Below are 16,081 nucleotides of genomic sequence, written 5' to 3' on the forward strand. Positions count from 1 at the left end.
TACTCAGGAGGCTGAGTTGGGTGGATCACTTGAGCCTGGTATGTCCAGGCTGCAGTGAGCAATCATCACACTGCATTTATCCTGGGTGATGGAGTGAGACCCTGTCTCAGAACACTTGCTTTTTTTTTTTTTTTTTTTGGAGACAGAGTCTTGCCCAGGCTGGAGTGCAGCGACGCCATCTCAGGTCACTGCAACTTCATCTTCCCGGGTCAAGCAATTCTTCTGCCTCAGCCTCCTGAGTAGCTGGTACTACAGGCACCCACCACCACGCCTGGCTAATTTTTGTATTTTTAGTAGAGACAGGGTTTCACCATGTTGGCCAGTCTTGTCGAACTCCCGCCTTCAAGCTATCCTCCCACCTTGGCCTCTCAGAACACTTTCTTGAACAGCATACTAGCAACGGTGAACAGAGGTAGGAGTATGGAAGGTTTTCAAAATGAGTTGAGCATGAAAGATGCTGTATATGCTGTTGCCAGTGCTTGGAACACAGTGACTAAAGACAGTGATGCATGCCTGGCACAACCTCTGGCCTTCAGCTATGTTCAGTGAAGAGGATGAACAAGGTAGTGACTTTGAAGATTTCCATATTTCAAGTGAGAAAAAAGTGATGTCTGACTTCTTACGTATACAAAAATTAATACATTTAGAGTCTATCAGTAAGTTGGATGAAGTGAATATCAAATAATTTTTAACATCAGTGGGACTCCAGTTGCTCATTCATGGACTGGTAGTGAAATAGCCAAAATGGTTCTAAATCAAGGTGATTGTGATAATAGTGACAAAGTAATGTTGCTAACACTGCAGAAAAAATGCCTGTAGATTATATGGTGAAAATGTGCAATGGACTTATAAAAAAAGTACAGCAGTGTACATTCATAACAGAACAAGAAGTCATATCAGTTTACAAAATCAAATAGAGACTTCTAAGACAAAAACCATTATTAATGAGGCAGATAACTCCAGAGGAAACTTTTAAGAAGCCATCCAGCAGAATATCTCCTCATCCAAAGAGGTCCTGCTTTCTGGTCTCTCAACTGCTTCTGATGTTTCCTGTCACCTAAAAAAAATAAAATGTAGGATAGAGTAACCTTTTCATGAAAGCACAGCATCGTAGGTGGAGACTGAAAACCTGCTACCTTGTTTGTTGTTGTTTAATAGGCAATACAGGTATTGTGGTGATGTTACTGTGCTGTTTGGTTACCTTAAACGTTATTTTTTCTCTGTATGAATGGCATGTCTTCTTTTTTACTGTTAAGTACTTATGTGTGAATAAGTATAAGAAAATGATTGCTAGGCCGGGCGCGGTGGCTCAAGCCTGTAATCCCAGCACTTTGGGAGGCCGAGACGGGCGGATCACGAGGTCAGGAGATCAAGACCATCCTGGCTAACACGGTGAAACCCCGTCTCTACTAAAAAAATACAAAAAACTAGTCGGGCGAGGTGGCGGGCGCCTGTAGTCCTAGCTACACAGGAGGCTGAGGCAGGAGAATGGCGTAAACCCGGGAGGCGGAGCTTGCAGTGATGGCCACTGCACTCCAGCCCGGGCGACGGAGCGAGACTCCGTCTCAAAAAAAAAAAAAAAAAAAAAAAAAGAAAATGATTGCTGACTGGTAGCATATATAAATTCAGAGTTAGGAATGATGGTGATGCCAGACAGCCATGGATTGTCCACATGGGTGTCTGAGATAGTGACATCTTTGCTTTCTGATGGCTCAGTGAACATAAATGTTTCATATATAAAACTATTAAAATATTTTATAAAATTACTCTCAGTCTACATGTATAAGATGTATATGAAACATAGATGAATTTTGTGTTTAGAATGGGTCCCATCCCCAAGGTATCTTATTATGTATATACAAATATTCCAAAATCTGAAAAATTTCAAAATCCAAAACACTTCTGGTCCCAAGAATTTTGAGAAAGGGATAGTTAACTTGTATGTGGTTTTTGCCTTTGAAGATCCTTAGTTGTTAAGAAATTAAACTAGTGACAGGCTTCTGAGATCTTTGAATCTTGAAGTATTGCACAAAGAATTTTTGCCCTCTGTTTTGAGCAGAAAGATAATAAAACCAAGAGCTCTTTCATATTAAGACCTAGAGCTGACTTTTTCTAATATCTAAAGTTTACCAATAGTGAAAGAGTTTTATGGTGATAGGATATTAAATAACTGATTTAATTTAGCATAAATAATATAATTAAATATAAACATAAAATAAGTTAGATGAGTTAAAGAATGTTGTGTTCTCAATTCTCTAGGACATTAAATTGTATGATTGGACAGATGAAGCATATTTTGGCTGCAGAACAAAAGAAAACAGATTTTAAGCCAGAAGATGAAAACAATGTTTTGATTCAATATACTAATGTGAGTAAAATGATTCAATTTGTTAATACTTTGCTAACATTTTCATTGGCATATCCTACTGTGCCCTAGATTTTTTTCTTTTATACTTACAGATTAATGAGAAACTATGTATTTCCTCTTTAGCTAAGCTGGTATACATTTCTGTGTAATGAGTGTAGAAAAACTTTTATAGGCTTGTGTAAAAGTCTGTGCTTACGTAAGAAAACAAGTGGAGAAGATTAAAAATTCCATGGATGGGAAGAATGTGGATACAGTTTTGATGGAACTTGGAGTACGTTTTCATCGACTTATCTATGAGCATCTTCAACAATATTCCTACAGTTGTATGGGTGGCATGTTGGCAATTTGTGATGTAGCTGAATATAGGAAGTGTGCCAAAGACTTCAAGGTATGTATACACAAAAACATCAATCTTGCAAATAGGCCCAGGAACATAAGTCAGATCATTAAAAATCACTATTTACTTATAATTAGTGAAAGGTTTATAACTTTTGTTGATATTGTATGAGATAGATTAACACATTCTACCTGAAACAGTGTTGTTCCAGTCATTTTCTTTTAATTTTAAATTTTAAATTTTATTTTATTTTCCAGAGACAGGGTTTCACAGTGTTGCCCAGGCTGGTCTCTCCTGGGCTCAAGTGATCCGCTGCCTCAGCCTCCCAAAGTGCTGGGTTTACAGGAATGAGCCACCACACGTGGCCCACATATTTAATATTAAACACATTTTTGCTTCACGGTGTATTTTCAGTTCCACAGTCTTTGACTTATTGACATCCATGACTAATGCTGTATATGTCACACATTAGGAAAATAACGTTGTCTTCATTTATGTCCCTCTGAATTTTTCTGTAACATTTAAATTATGAAAAATGCTATATATTAATAACTAGTTTTAGTCCACTGAAGTATATATGATTGTTATATTGAAGAGAATTGACATATGAATCTTTTTGAAATATTATAGTAAGTTTATTTAACTATGAAATCTTTAAGTTTTAATGCTTTGTGATCTTTAAAAAATTCTAATGTGTTGAACTCCACGCACACTTACAGTAAGTCCCACCTGACAGTATGTAAGAAGTTAGAAGCTAATTGTAAAACTGGAAACTGTTTTGTTTCAATGTTACTTTCTTTCTTCTCTCAATTCAGATTCCAATGGTATTACATCTTTTTGATACTCTGCATGCTCTTTGCAATCTTCTGGTAGTTGCCCCAGATAATTTAAAGCAAGTCTGCTCAGGAGAACAACTTGCTAATCTGGACAAGAATATACTTCACTCCTTCGTACAACTTCGTGCTGATTATAGATCTGCCCGCCTTGCTCGACACTTCAGCTGAGATTGAATTTACAAAGGAATTCAATGTCAATTCCTTTACAGAGGAATTTCTTGTACTTCAGCAGGCCTCGGTTGATAGAAAGCACAGGAGATACCTTATGACACAGCCAACATTTTGTGAAACAGTGACTGGAACAAAACAGCAGCCATACTTACCTTTGAGGTTTTATTTAAAGTTTGGATACCACTAACTATATTTTGCTTTTTTCCCCTTATGTTGAATTTTAATTCCATTCTTGAATGTAGAAATTTCAGATTCTTTAAAACTACATGTCACTGTTTTCATCCTAGAAAATGTTGCTGTCAGAAGGCAAAGGAAATGTTACCAGTGTTTTCGGTTCTGGTACCTTTAACATATTCCATTTAGAAATTTTGCCATTCTGTTTTCCATTAATAATGGGCAAAATACGGGAAAACTACATTTATTATTCCTCAGTTTTTAATGACCTTTTCAGCATCAATTGTTAATCAGGTTATTTTAGGTTTTCATAAATAATTTTTTTGCCTCTTTCAAAAGGTTAACAATTAAGTTTACTTTCTGTAGTTGGTTGATTGGATTTTTTTCTGAGGGACAACATTAGTACTAGTCCAAAAAATGTCATAAACTGAACTAAAATGATGAAATATTTTATGTAGACATTAGGAGTGGATCAGAATACTTCTGCTTTCTGGGTAAAACTTAAAAGTTTACTATTTCTTATTTGGTAAATAGATTTTAAGCCAATTCTAGTAAGAAATTGATAAAACTACCTTATTTTATATTTCACTTATGGTGGAGGACCTTAACTAAAGGACCATATTTATTCATTATTTTAATATTATAAGGGAAGTAAAAAAAGTGAGGTATAGTCTAAATAGTGCATATAAGAAATATTGACAGTGTTTAGCAACAATGCAGCCCTTTAAGATTTTCTGTCGTAATGCTAAACTTGAATAAGATGGAATGGCTGAATATGTGGTTAGTCTTTTATTTTAAGAGGAATTGATAGATTTGGAGATGAGCTTTGCAAAGACTGGTTGCTTTTCATGTCTATAGGTCTGTCATTGTCCTTTTTCAAAGCATTTCTGAAGTTATTCCTACTTGGATATAGTTAATGGAATTGACTTAATTTGATGACGTATTAAATCACTTATAAAATTTTGAACATCAAGTGAAAATTTAGAAAGGCCATTGCTATTCTATAAACCTTGTAAACTTGCTCTGGGAGAATGCATTCTAAATTATATGTAATGTTTCAGCTCCCATCGTGTTGTTCATAAGTCTTCTAGGAACAGATAAACTTAAGTGTTACTCACTCTTGGCATTTTTTCTTTAATACAGGCTTGTAAGCCTGTTTTTGGAAAACTGCTTTTCTTCTGAGAACCTTAATCTGAATGTCATCAACTTTACCAAACCTTCTAAGTCCAGAGCTAACTTAGTACTGTTTAAGTTACTATTGACTGAATTTTCTTCATTTTCTGTTTAGTTCAGTGTTACCAAGGTAAGCAAGGGAATGAAGTATACCAACTTTTTTCAAAGAATTTTAGGACATATATGACAGCTTTAGAAGGCTGTCTTGTTTTCTAGCCAAGGAAAAGCCAGAACAGGTTTTGGATACTAGAGAAAGTCATATGCTTGTACTATTGCCATTTTAGAAAGCTCTGATGTGAATTCAAATTTTACCTCTGTTACTTAAAGCCAACAATTTTAAGGCAGTAGTTTTACTGGCCATTTAAGCTCTTTGTACAGTGTCAATTTGTAAAAAAGAAAAAACGAAAAAAAATCTCAAATAAAACATGAGATAACATTTTAAGACTTCCAAATCAGAGAAGTGCTTCAAATTATTTTGTTTGGATTAATTTTTAAAATGTAAAGCATATACTTGTTGCTTAGTTCTTTTGTTAATTATTTTCATGCTTGAGTTCTGTGCAATATTTTCTATTATGTCCGTTCATAGGACAGTGGCAAAATTCATAAGTGAATACTTAATTTAGAAGTGTTAACATTAATGCTCAATAAACAAATTCCCTGCAGTTGTTTTTTTTTTATTTCACTCTTTTTATATTTTAGAGCCATCCATCCTGAATTTTATAAATGATTTTTTATTTAAAAATTTAAGATTTTAAAATTTTTTCACAGCATAGGTCTTCTCACTTTCTTTTTTAGCAAAAAATACTGACTATATAAATAAGATTAGAAATTTATTCTAAACAGATGGTCTTTCTCTAAGGGGAAAAAAAAAATGTGTCATGTGAAGCAATATGCATTCTTTGTATTCTGATTTTTTAAGTGTTTTCATATTTATAGCCATCACAAAATTTTGTCCAAAGTGTATGGCTCAGAAGAGATGATCAATAAGTAAAATGTTTTTCATTTGCACATGGTAAAATTTTAGGTAGAGAATGGAGCTTTGTATAATTGGTAGCTTTAACCAACATTTACATAAATGCAATCTTTGCAGTATTACACAATACCACATGAGCTAATATGCAGTATTTACATAATGCATTGAATGAAGTTGAAAATACGCTCTAACACACTGCATATTGTTTTTCTAAAATTGAGAAATATCTGAAATGCAGAATATGAGTTTAGTAAAGGAAGCCTACCTTATATAAATTATGGTGTTGAAAATGACAGTCAACCAGAGTAGATGAAGTGTCCTTATGAAGAATTATTAAATAGTAGCTGGATGGATCTTCAGACAGATGACCACCTGACCATTCCAAGACAATATTTAGTCCCATTTTGAGGATTGCCATAGTTGCAAGTCCTTAGAATCTTCCTTATTTTAAAAAGAACTGTCAAAGTAAGTTAAATTAAAATCTAATTTAAATTAGGTTAATTTATATTACGTTGTAGATCATTCTTTTTTTCCCCCTCATTCACTTCTGAGTATTTTGCTTTCTAAGTACTAACCTTCTGGTTCACAGGGAAATAATTTAATTATCAATCAGTAGATTGATTCCAAGTGGAGAATTGACTGCTTCCCTAAAATGCGTTTTTCTTACCTATGATGGTAAATATTTACAAGGATCTGGATAAAGAGATGTTGATTTTTGAAATGCCACAAAACCCCTTAAAGTGGTCAAGTTCTCAAGGTAGTGGCTAAGGCATGCTTGAACTGTGTTTGAGAGACAGCAGTTCAGTCGGCACATAATTTATTGATGACTAACAAAGCCAACATCTGGGAGATTAACTTTTTTTAATGCAAAAATATTCTGCATATTACCCATATATTACTGAATTTTACATACAAAGCATTTTGTGCTTTCATTCAATTAGTTTAACTGTATTCAGTTTCTGTACTATTTCTCTCTGACCTATCCTGTAATACATTATTATGTACTTTAGAAGAAAAGATCAGTTCATATTGTCAGACTGAATAATTCTATATAAAGTTAAAAGTTAGCAATTTAAAAAATTTTACTGCATAATAAAGATAATTATAGTTACATGTATTGATTTAAGTCTCACACACTGTGCTAATAAGTCCTTTGCATACATTATTTGATTCTAGAGCAACCCTAGGATTTGGGTACTATTATTTCCATTTGACAGATGAAAAACCTAATGCATAGAAAGGTAAGTAGACCAGTCAAGGTCTACAGCTAGTAAAATGCGCAGATTGAAACCTAAATCTTTTCTCACTCACTTTTAGGTTCTATATGCTATTCTCCTTACATAACATTAAATAGATCCTTTAGTTTGGTAGGTTCATTAGTTTTGCTTAATCGTTTCTTCCAATATGAGTCTTATTGTAGCATTTTTATTACAGAGTTGGCATTACAGGGTCAATATCTAATTTACTGTTGTGTTTTTCTTAATATGTTCAATGTGTGGTCATACTTTCTAAATTTGATTTTTTTAAATTTTATAAGTGGTCATGAAACTTTAATGTTAAGTTTGTACCTAATAGAAATATGTCTATCACAAATCTTTATTGGTATTATTTTATATACTTTTCTAGCTTGATAATTTTCACAATAGAAAGAGACCAAATATTTGGTACTATATTTTGTGACATAGAAGTAAATGACAACTCTACCTTGGAAGATAAGAAGAAATCAGTGTTTTTATGTTCAAAAACTATTAAATGTCATAGGCTTGCCAATTGTGTTAACTATTTAATACGTTGGTAGTTTTTAAATGACTAATGCTGGAGTGAAAATGTAAGGCAAAATATTTAGTATATTAACAGTAGATAGTCATTTTCATGTAATCAGAATTGCATGTTAAGGGTTTTAAAAGCTGTTATAACTCTTACCTTTTATTTCTACCACTGATCAATCATTTCTCTTTACAAATTTAGGGAAGAAACAACTGTTCAAATGTATAGGAGACAGAAACCTGACATTTAGAGAATAGAGATTTTAATTGCCAAATTAGAGCAGTTAGGCTGCCCCTGGGCCTAACAAAATTCCTATTTTTGAACTAGACGCAATGTATTTTATCATTATTATTTAATAGGTACCATTAACCTTTGTTTTGTGATTAAATATCTACTTTTGGGGGGAAAGATGAGTAATTAAACACGCTCGCCCATTTTCTAAGTGGTTTAGAAGGTCGCAGTCTGCCTCACCATACAAAGCCAGTTTAAATAGGAATATATCACATCATACTTCAAATAGCAGTCAACCTCAGAGGAAAGTCATTTATTCAGAAGGCGTAGATTTTGCTAGACAGCAGTGATGCATTACAAATATATAATTATTTGCACTAATATTTGAGCAGGTGGAATGGATTAGAACATGGTCAACATTATGCTGCTGATAACATGTATTTTTCTATATTAATATGTACTGTGCAACATGTATTAAAATTGTCAATAATTCATTTTAGCCAAGATACTAATATTTATATTACTGTGTTTAAGAGACAGTATCCAACTGAGCCACTTTTAATTTAAAACTCTGAAACTGGAATTAAGTTTACTTTCAAAAATCACTTAAATTACTTTATAATCAGTGAAAGGTCAGTAAAACGTAGAATCATAAGTGCCTAGTGACTTAATAGGAGGAAATATGGAGGGTTAAGAAAGCAAGTAGGAACCTGGAATAAGAAAGTTAAGTTTCTTTTATAGCTCAGATGAGTGACTTTCTTTGTTTTCACCATTGGGAATCTTAAATGAAGAAAGTGTCGTATCCTTTCCAGTTATCTTTATGTTAATAAACTAAGTGATGGTTGGACAGAACTAACAAAGGAATTAGTCTCCAATGGTGGACTTCCAGAGTTTTGAGATTAAACTTTGAGAGGTGAGAAGTCTTCCTGATGCCCCTGTCATCTTAAGTTGGCAGGTGCCTTTAAGTGAGGCCATCCCTCTTTGCCTGCCTATCATTTTAATCTTTATACCGTAACTGGTTCCTTTCAACTGGCCTTTTATTGTAGTACTTTTATCAAGTCTGCAGCTTCCCAGCTACTTGGGAGGCTGAGGTGGGAAGAACACTTGAACCTAGGAGTTCAAGACCACCCTGGGCAACATAGTGAGTCCCTGTTTTTAGAAAAATAACCCTTAGCTTTTTGCTATAGAAAATATCCAAATAGAGTCTGGACAATGCTGGATGTAAAGAAAACTGTGAAGCTACCTCTGAGTATATTGTCTATAAATACTGTGTACCATTTAGAGGATAACATGGGGGATTTCACATGAAGTTATGTGAGAATATTTTATAAGGAATAATACCCAAGTGCCTCTCCATTATAGTTCTCCAGTAGAATGTATTTTCAATTTTTGCCACAAGGGGGAGAAGTTATTTTTATAGTAATATGTACTTTTTTTATTTTAAAAATAGAACTCACATAACTTTACAGCATCTATGAACATTTTGCTCTCCTAATTATGTGTGTGTGTGCATGTGTGTAAACAAGATTCTGAAAGTCATGCATGGGAAAAATTTCAAAGGAAATTAATAATAAAACCAAAACAGTTTTGAAGAACATGTGCACAGTGGACACAGGAATTGAACAAAGTTTACCATGATTAAAATTATGTTTTCTTAGTTATATATCATATTGAATTTCTTTATCAGCTCTAATAAGAATCTACTGATTAGTGTTCTGAATTCTGTTTTTTAAAGAAAAAATTTTGAAACAATCTGAGACTTAACAGAAGGGTTGTAAATACTGTACAAATAAAAATTTTCCCTTTTGAGAATAAGTCACTGTCATGATGCTGCACCATCCTCCAATACTTTTGTATTTCCAAGAAGAATGCTTCGGTATAACTACAATACATGAAAATTGGGAAGGTAACATTGACATATTACTACTATCTAATCCTCAGACCCCAGTCGAGTTATACTAGCTGTCCTAATTCCTTTTGAGGATCTCAGTTCAAAATCATGTGTTGCTTTAGGTTGTAGTGTCTCTAGTTTCATTCATTCTGACACAGTTCCACAGTCTTTCCTTGACTTTTGTGACTCCGAACATTTTTATAGATTATAGGGAAGTTCCTTTGTAAAATACCCCTACATTTGGATTTCTGTTTCCCCGTAATTAGATTCTGGTTGTGCTTTTTGGCAGGAGTACCACAGATGCAATTTTGTGTTACTGTTGCATCCTATCACATAGTACACAATTTCAATTTGCCCCATTTCTGATGATGTTCATTTTTATCACTTAAGGTACTGTTTACCAGGCTTCTGCACTTTAAAACTATTACTTTTCCCTTTGTAAATATTTTGGAGGTAGGTTTAGTTAATAGATACAGACATATATAGATCCCCCTAGTTTGTTTATTTATTTGGAGACAGAGTCTCGCTCTGTTTCCCAAGCTGGAGTGCAGTGGCGCTGTCTCAGCTCACTGCAATCTCTGCCTGCTGGATTCAAGTGATTCTCCCACCTCAGTCTCCCGAGTAGCTAGGACTACAGGTGCATGCCACCATGCCTAGCCAATTTTTGTATTTGTAGTAGAAATGGGGTTTTGCCGTGTTGGCCAGGCTGGTGTCGAACTCCTTGCCTTAAGTGATCCACCCACCTCAACCTCCCAAAGTGCTGGGATTACAGGTGTGAGCCACCTTAACCAGCCATCCTTTATGTGTGTGTGTGTATGTATCCTTCTAATCAATTCTCTTGGTATCACTATGTATTCATAGTTTTTTGTTCAGTTGATTATAATCTGTCATTTTACCAAATCTCAAATTATTTCAGTTTGGTCAGAAGAAGCCTCTTCAGGTTGTCTCCTGTGTTGTTTTGGCATGTTCCTGTCATTTTTACAGCACTTTCTTCTGGGCACAACAGGATTTTCCAAGTTCATCTTGTACTTAACTTGCCCTAGCTCTGGAATCAGCCATTCCTCTACCTTTTAGTGAAATTGGCAGTTAGAAACTAAGATTTGTGCATGAGATGTGCTTATTGTTATTGAGATATCCAGCCCTACTCTTTCTCAATAGATAATGCTAGGGGGCTTCATGTGTGTACACACACACACACACACATATTTTAAATATACACCTGCACACACGCTCCCCTCTGCAACATCTTCCCCACCTCACTTGAGCTTCCATACCCCGTACTGGGCTTCACCTCTCTCAGGAGGAGACCATCCTCATCTCACATAGCTCTTAAAGTTTTGGCTTTAGGACCAAATTGAGGGAATAAGGATGGTCATTGCAGAAATCATGTAAACATTTTAAAATATTAAATTTAAAAATTACAATTTATCACTCAGAAACAACTATATTTTTGGTGGAAGTTTGTTTGTTTGTTTTAATGTAGTGAGCAAATTAGTAAAGCTGAATTGAAGAGGGGATAAAGTGTTATGCCCAAGACACAGAACTTACATTTTGAAAGAATTAAATTTGAAATGCATACCGTATGTTTTTCTATTATATAATCTCCTTGCTATTGTAATTGCTATTTAATAACAGAGTTCATCAGAGAAACTGTATGAATGGAAACCTGACCATTAAGTACTGAATACCAATAGGATATTTTTACTAATAAAGTTCAAAGGAAAAATGATCATACAATTGTTGTTTTTGTAGGCCATTAGAAAATATATATGCTAAGAAAAACAATGTGAGAAAGGAGTCTCTGGGCTAGATCTGTTATAATAGATGTTACAATAAACAATGTGAAATAGGAGTCAAATGGAGGCACAGAGAAGTTAAATAACTTCACAAAAATTATGTATCTAAAAAGTAATAGCATCAGAATTCAAACTTATATCCTTAGACTTCTATAGCCTATGTTTTAACCACTTTGCTCTGTTACCTCTAAGAAGATTTCACAAAGGAGGTCACATTTCAGCTGTGCTTTAAAAAGGCAAGTAGCATTTCATCAGTAGGGAAGGAGAAGGGGAATTCTAGGCAGAAGTAACTTAAACTTGCAAGGTGTGGAGGCATGAGTCACTTGTATATCACTGAATGGAAAAACTGCTGTGTGAGTAGAGCTCAATGTGTGGGGTCCATCAAAAAGGGCAAGTTAAAACGAATATTTGGATTGGGGTTAGCTTATTTAGAGTCTAAGCCAGGTGCAGTCGCTCACGCCTATAATCCGAGCACTTTGGAGGTCGAGGTGAGTAGATCACCTGAGGTCAGGAGTTCAAGACCAGCCTGGCCAATATGGTGAAACGCCATCTCTACAAAAATACACATGGCAGGTGCCTGTAATCCCAGCTACTCGGGAGGCTGAGGCGGGAGAATTTGCTTGAACCAGGAGGCGGAGGTTGCAGTGAGCCGAGATTGTGCCATTGCACTCCAGCCTGGGTGACAAGAGCAAGACTCAGTCTCAAAAAAAAAAAAAAAAAGTCTTTAAAATGGTATCCCAATTAATTTAGGCTTCATCATAAAACCAGAAAACCATTGAAAATTAAGTAAATGAATGACATGAACAATTCTGTGTTTTAGAAAAAAAGAACTGGTCAGAATGTATGCAGTGGACTACAGGAGAGAAGAGGACAGAAACCAGGCTACTGCATTAATCTGGTGAAAGCCTGAACTAGGGGAGTAGCACAGGAATGAAGAGGAGGTGATGCATTCAGGAAATATTTGGAATATTTGGAAGATTAAACCAATAGGACTTATTAATTGTTGCTTTATTAGATGTGGGGAGTAAGCAAGAAAAGGAATCAAAGATGATTCCGAGATTCTTAGTTTACATATCTTGGTGAATACCAACACTATGGACTTAAAATATATACATTAGGAAAAGTAGGTCTAGGAGGAATGTCACTGACTACTGAAAGAACATCTCTTTTGCCAGAACTTGGTTCAGTTCGTGCAAAAAATTTAAACTTCATAATCTGCTAGAAATTGTGGCAGGAGAAAAAAAACTCCATCTATGGCTTTGAAACATAGGAGAATGATTTTGAAATTTTAATGGTATGTAATTTGGCATATATATATATATAAAAGTTTAATTTACCAACATTGATATAAGATAAAAATAGAAAATATTAACAGTCTATGTCCAAAATAGTGAATCCATAATTAAAGACTTCCCTGTGAGGAAAATTTAGGCTCCAATGACTTTCCTGATAAGTTCCTCCAAACATTAAAGGGAAAAATAATACCAATATTGTTAAACCCTTTCAGAAAGTAGTAAAGGAGAGAGAACATCCCAACACATTTTATGAAACCAGCATAAACTTGATGTGAAAAATTAACAAAGACATTACAAGAAATGAAAATTACAGAGCAGTCTCTCTTGTGAACATAAATGCAAACATCCTAAACAAAATATTAGCAACCCAAACCCAGTAGTATATAAAATAGAGAATATACTGAAACCATATCAGACTTATTTCAAAAGTAGGTTGATTAGATATTTGAATAAGTCAATGAAATTTACTATATTTAAAGAATTAGGAAAAAATCATCTCGATAGAAGCAGGAGAAAAACAGGTAGTGAAGTTCAATATGCATTTATTATTTTAAAGAAATGTAGCAAATTAGGAATCAAAAGGAATTTCCTTAATATGCCAGAATATCTGCAAAAAATATATGGCAAACATTATAATGGTGAAATATTGAAAGCTTTCTTCCAGAAGTCAGTAATGAAGCAAGGATCCTTGCTACCACTTCTGCTTAGCAGTGTACTGGAGATCCTCGCCAATGCAATAAGTGAGGAAGTAAGAAATAAAACTCATTATTTGCAGGTATGATTGTGTACATATAAAGTTCATATAAGATAAACTATTAAATGAATTTAGCAAGGTTGCTGGATACAGAATCAATATACAAGAAACTATTTCTTTACACCAGCAATAAACAACTTGAAAATAAAATTTAAAAAATACAGATTACAGAAGCACCAAAACATCAAATATATAGGTTTGTGAAAAACTATAAAACATTGTTGAGAGAAATTAAGGGAGTGAAAGGCCATATTCATGAATTGAAAGACTCAATATTATAATTCAGTTCTCTACCAAGTGACCCATACATTTAATAAAATCCTAATCAAAATTAGCAGGTTTGTTGTGGGAATTGACAAGCTGATTCTAAAATTCATGTGAAAATGCAAAGGTCCAATAATAGCCACTGGATATCAACACTTATTTTAAAGTTACAATAATTAAAACAATTTGATGTTGGCCAAGGAAGAATAAAACTATAGAGCAAAATAGGAAGTCCAGAAATAGACTGACAAATGCACAAATACTTGATTTATGATATAATTGGCACTGCACAGTAGTGGGGGGAGAGGCAGTTCTTAAAAAATGGCCTACTGTCTCACTGTAGATCTTGACCCTTCTTAATAGCATATACAAAAATAAATTCTAGGTGAATAATGCACTCAAATGTGAAAGATGAAACAATAAAGCTCCTAGAAGGTGACATAGGCAAATATCTTCATTATGGTGTAAACAAAGATATCTTTATAGGTAACAAAACCAACAAAGCTAAATTAAATTAAAATTAGGAACTTATGCTTAGATCAATTTGTAGACTCATCTTGGCTTTGAAAAATCCCTTCTACTTTGGTAGAATTTTACCATTTGGACTGTGGGAATCAGATCCCCCACTGAGTGGGTGGGATAGAAGCTTTCATCTGGAAGAAAAAAAATATTCCCACTCCCAGTTATCCTAAGGCAGAAAATGAATAGACTTTGGAATTAAAGAGTGAAGAAGTGGGAGCAAAAGAGCCTCTGAATCTTTGGGGCCAAGAGGTTGGGGAGCTGGATTTAGAGGTATAAAGATTCTTGAAAAGTTTTGTTGATAGGAGTTTAAGAATTGAAGGGAAAACAAATATTTGCAATATAAAATATAGTTGCCAAAAGATTCATATCCAGAATATATGAAAAATGTATGTAAGTCATTAAGAAAAATACAATCCAACAGAAAAATGAGCAAAACATTTGAGACTTGATCCACAAAAGAGAATATCCAATGCCCAATGGACATATGAAAAGGTCCTCAATCTCACTGGTCACCAGAGAATTACAAATTAAAACTACAATGAGATGCCATTACACATCCCCAGAATGGCAAAAAATAAGAAGCCCTAACAATTCCATGTGTTTGTAAATGTGAAGCAAGTGGAACTCATTCATATGTGTGTGTATATATATATATATATATATGTTTCTGGTGAGAATAGATAGATATATTGCTATTTGGATAACTATGTTTGTTTCTACTGCATATGCATACCCAGCAATTCCACTCTTTCCTTTGAAGAGAAGGATGGTGTCTGAGGAGGGCAAGATGGTAGCTTCTAGGATGTTTTATTACTTGATCTGAGCAGAGTTACATGAGTGTGTTCACTTGGTAATAATTCATTGATAATACATTTACAATTTGTTCACTTATTTAAGTTAGTTTCTAATTAAAGGGTTATTTTTAAAAAGTAACTGAAACATGACTACTTCAGCTTTTTATTCATAGCCATTAATGATGCTGTAAAAAATACTATAGAACCTAAAGGCACATTTTCTAGAACTTTCTGGGTATACTACAACTTCTAGCTTGTACTGCTTGTTAATAATTAACATAATTTGACCTCAAATCATAAGAACTATTGTAGTAATTCCTGTAGATGGATTAAAACATGTATATATAATATTTTTATATTAATATATTTTTTCCCGTTATGCTTTCATTATACTTGCTGTAAGTACTCCAAACATTATAGAAATATGCAGTATAATATAACCAGAAATACATAGTGTAGTGTCTTCCTGCTTTATTGGCTTGGGCTATGAAAGGTCAACTTTTAAACAAATATTAAAACTGTAACAACTCCAATCCAACACCTTGAATTCCCCCTAAACCTAAGGTTTTAGTGGTTAATAAAATTCTACTGCATGCTTGGGGGATAACCACAGTATACCTCCAAAGTGATTTACTTTGCCATTGGCAATGATTTTTCTTAGGTTCAACAGCCCCAAATTTAGTATCAGGGACCCTCTGGAGTTTGTCAGGCTCCAGATGTTGAAGTCAACTTAAT

At 34.1% G+C, this 16,081-nt stretch overlaps 1 protein-coding gene across 1 annotated transcript in view; it reads left to right on the forward strand.

Annotated features, from left to right (window-relative positions):
• EXOC5 (exocyst complex component 5) overlaps nt 1–7,153 on the forward strand; it is a 64,035-nt gene extending 56,882 nt beyond the window's left edge. Inside the window, exons 16-18 of the mRNA XM_003901854.3 lie at nt 2,260–2,368; nt 2,541–2,756; nt 3,521–7,153. Coding sequence (XP_003901903.1) covers nt 2,260–2,368; nt 2,541–2,756; nt 3,521–3,709 — 514 coding nt within the window. The 3' untranslated portion in view covers nt 3,710–7,153. The remainder of the gene's footprint in view (nt 1–2,259; nt 2,369–2,540; nt 2,757–3,520) is intronic.
• Nucleotides 7,154–16,081: the final 8,928 nt, after the last annotated feature.

Source organism: Papio anubis, chromosome 7 (assembly GCF_008728515.1).
Source record: "Papio anubis isolate 15944 chromosome 7, Panubis1.0, whole genome shotgun sequence".
NCBI lineage: Eukaryota > Metazoa > Chordata > Mammalia > Primates > Cercopithecidae > Papio > Papio anubis.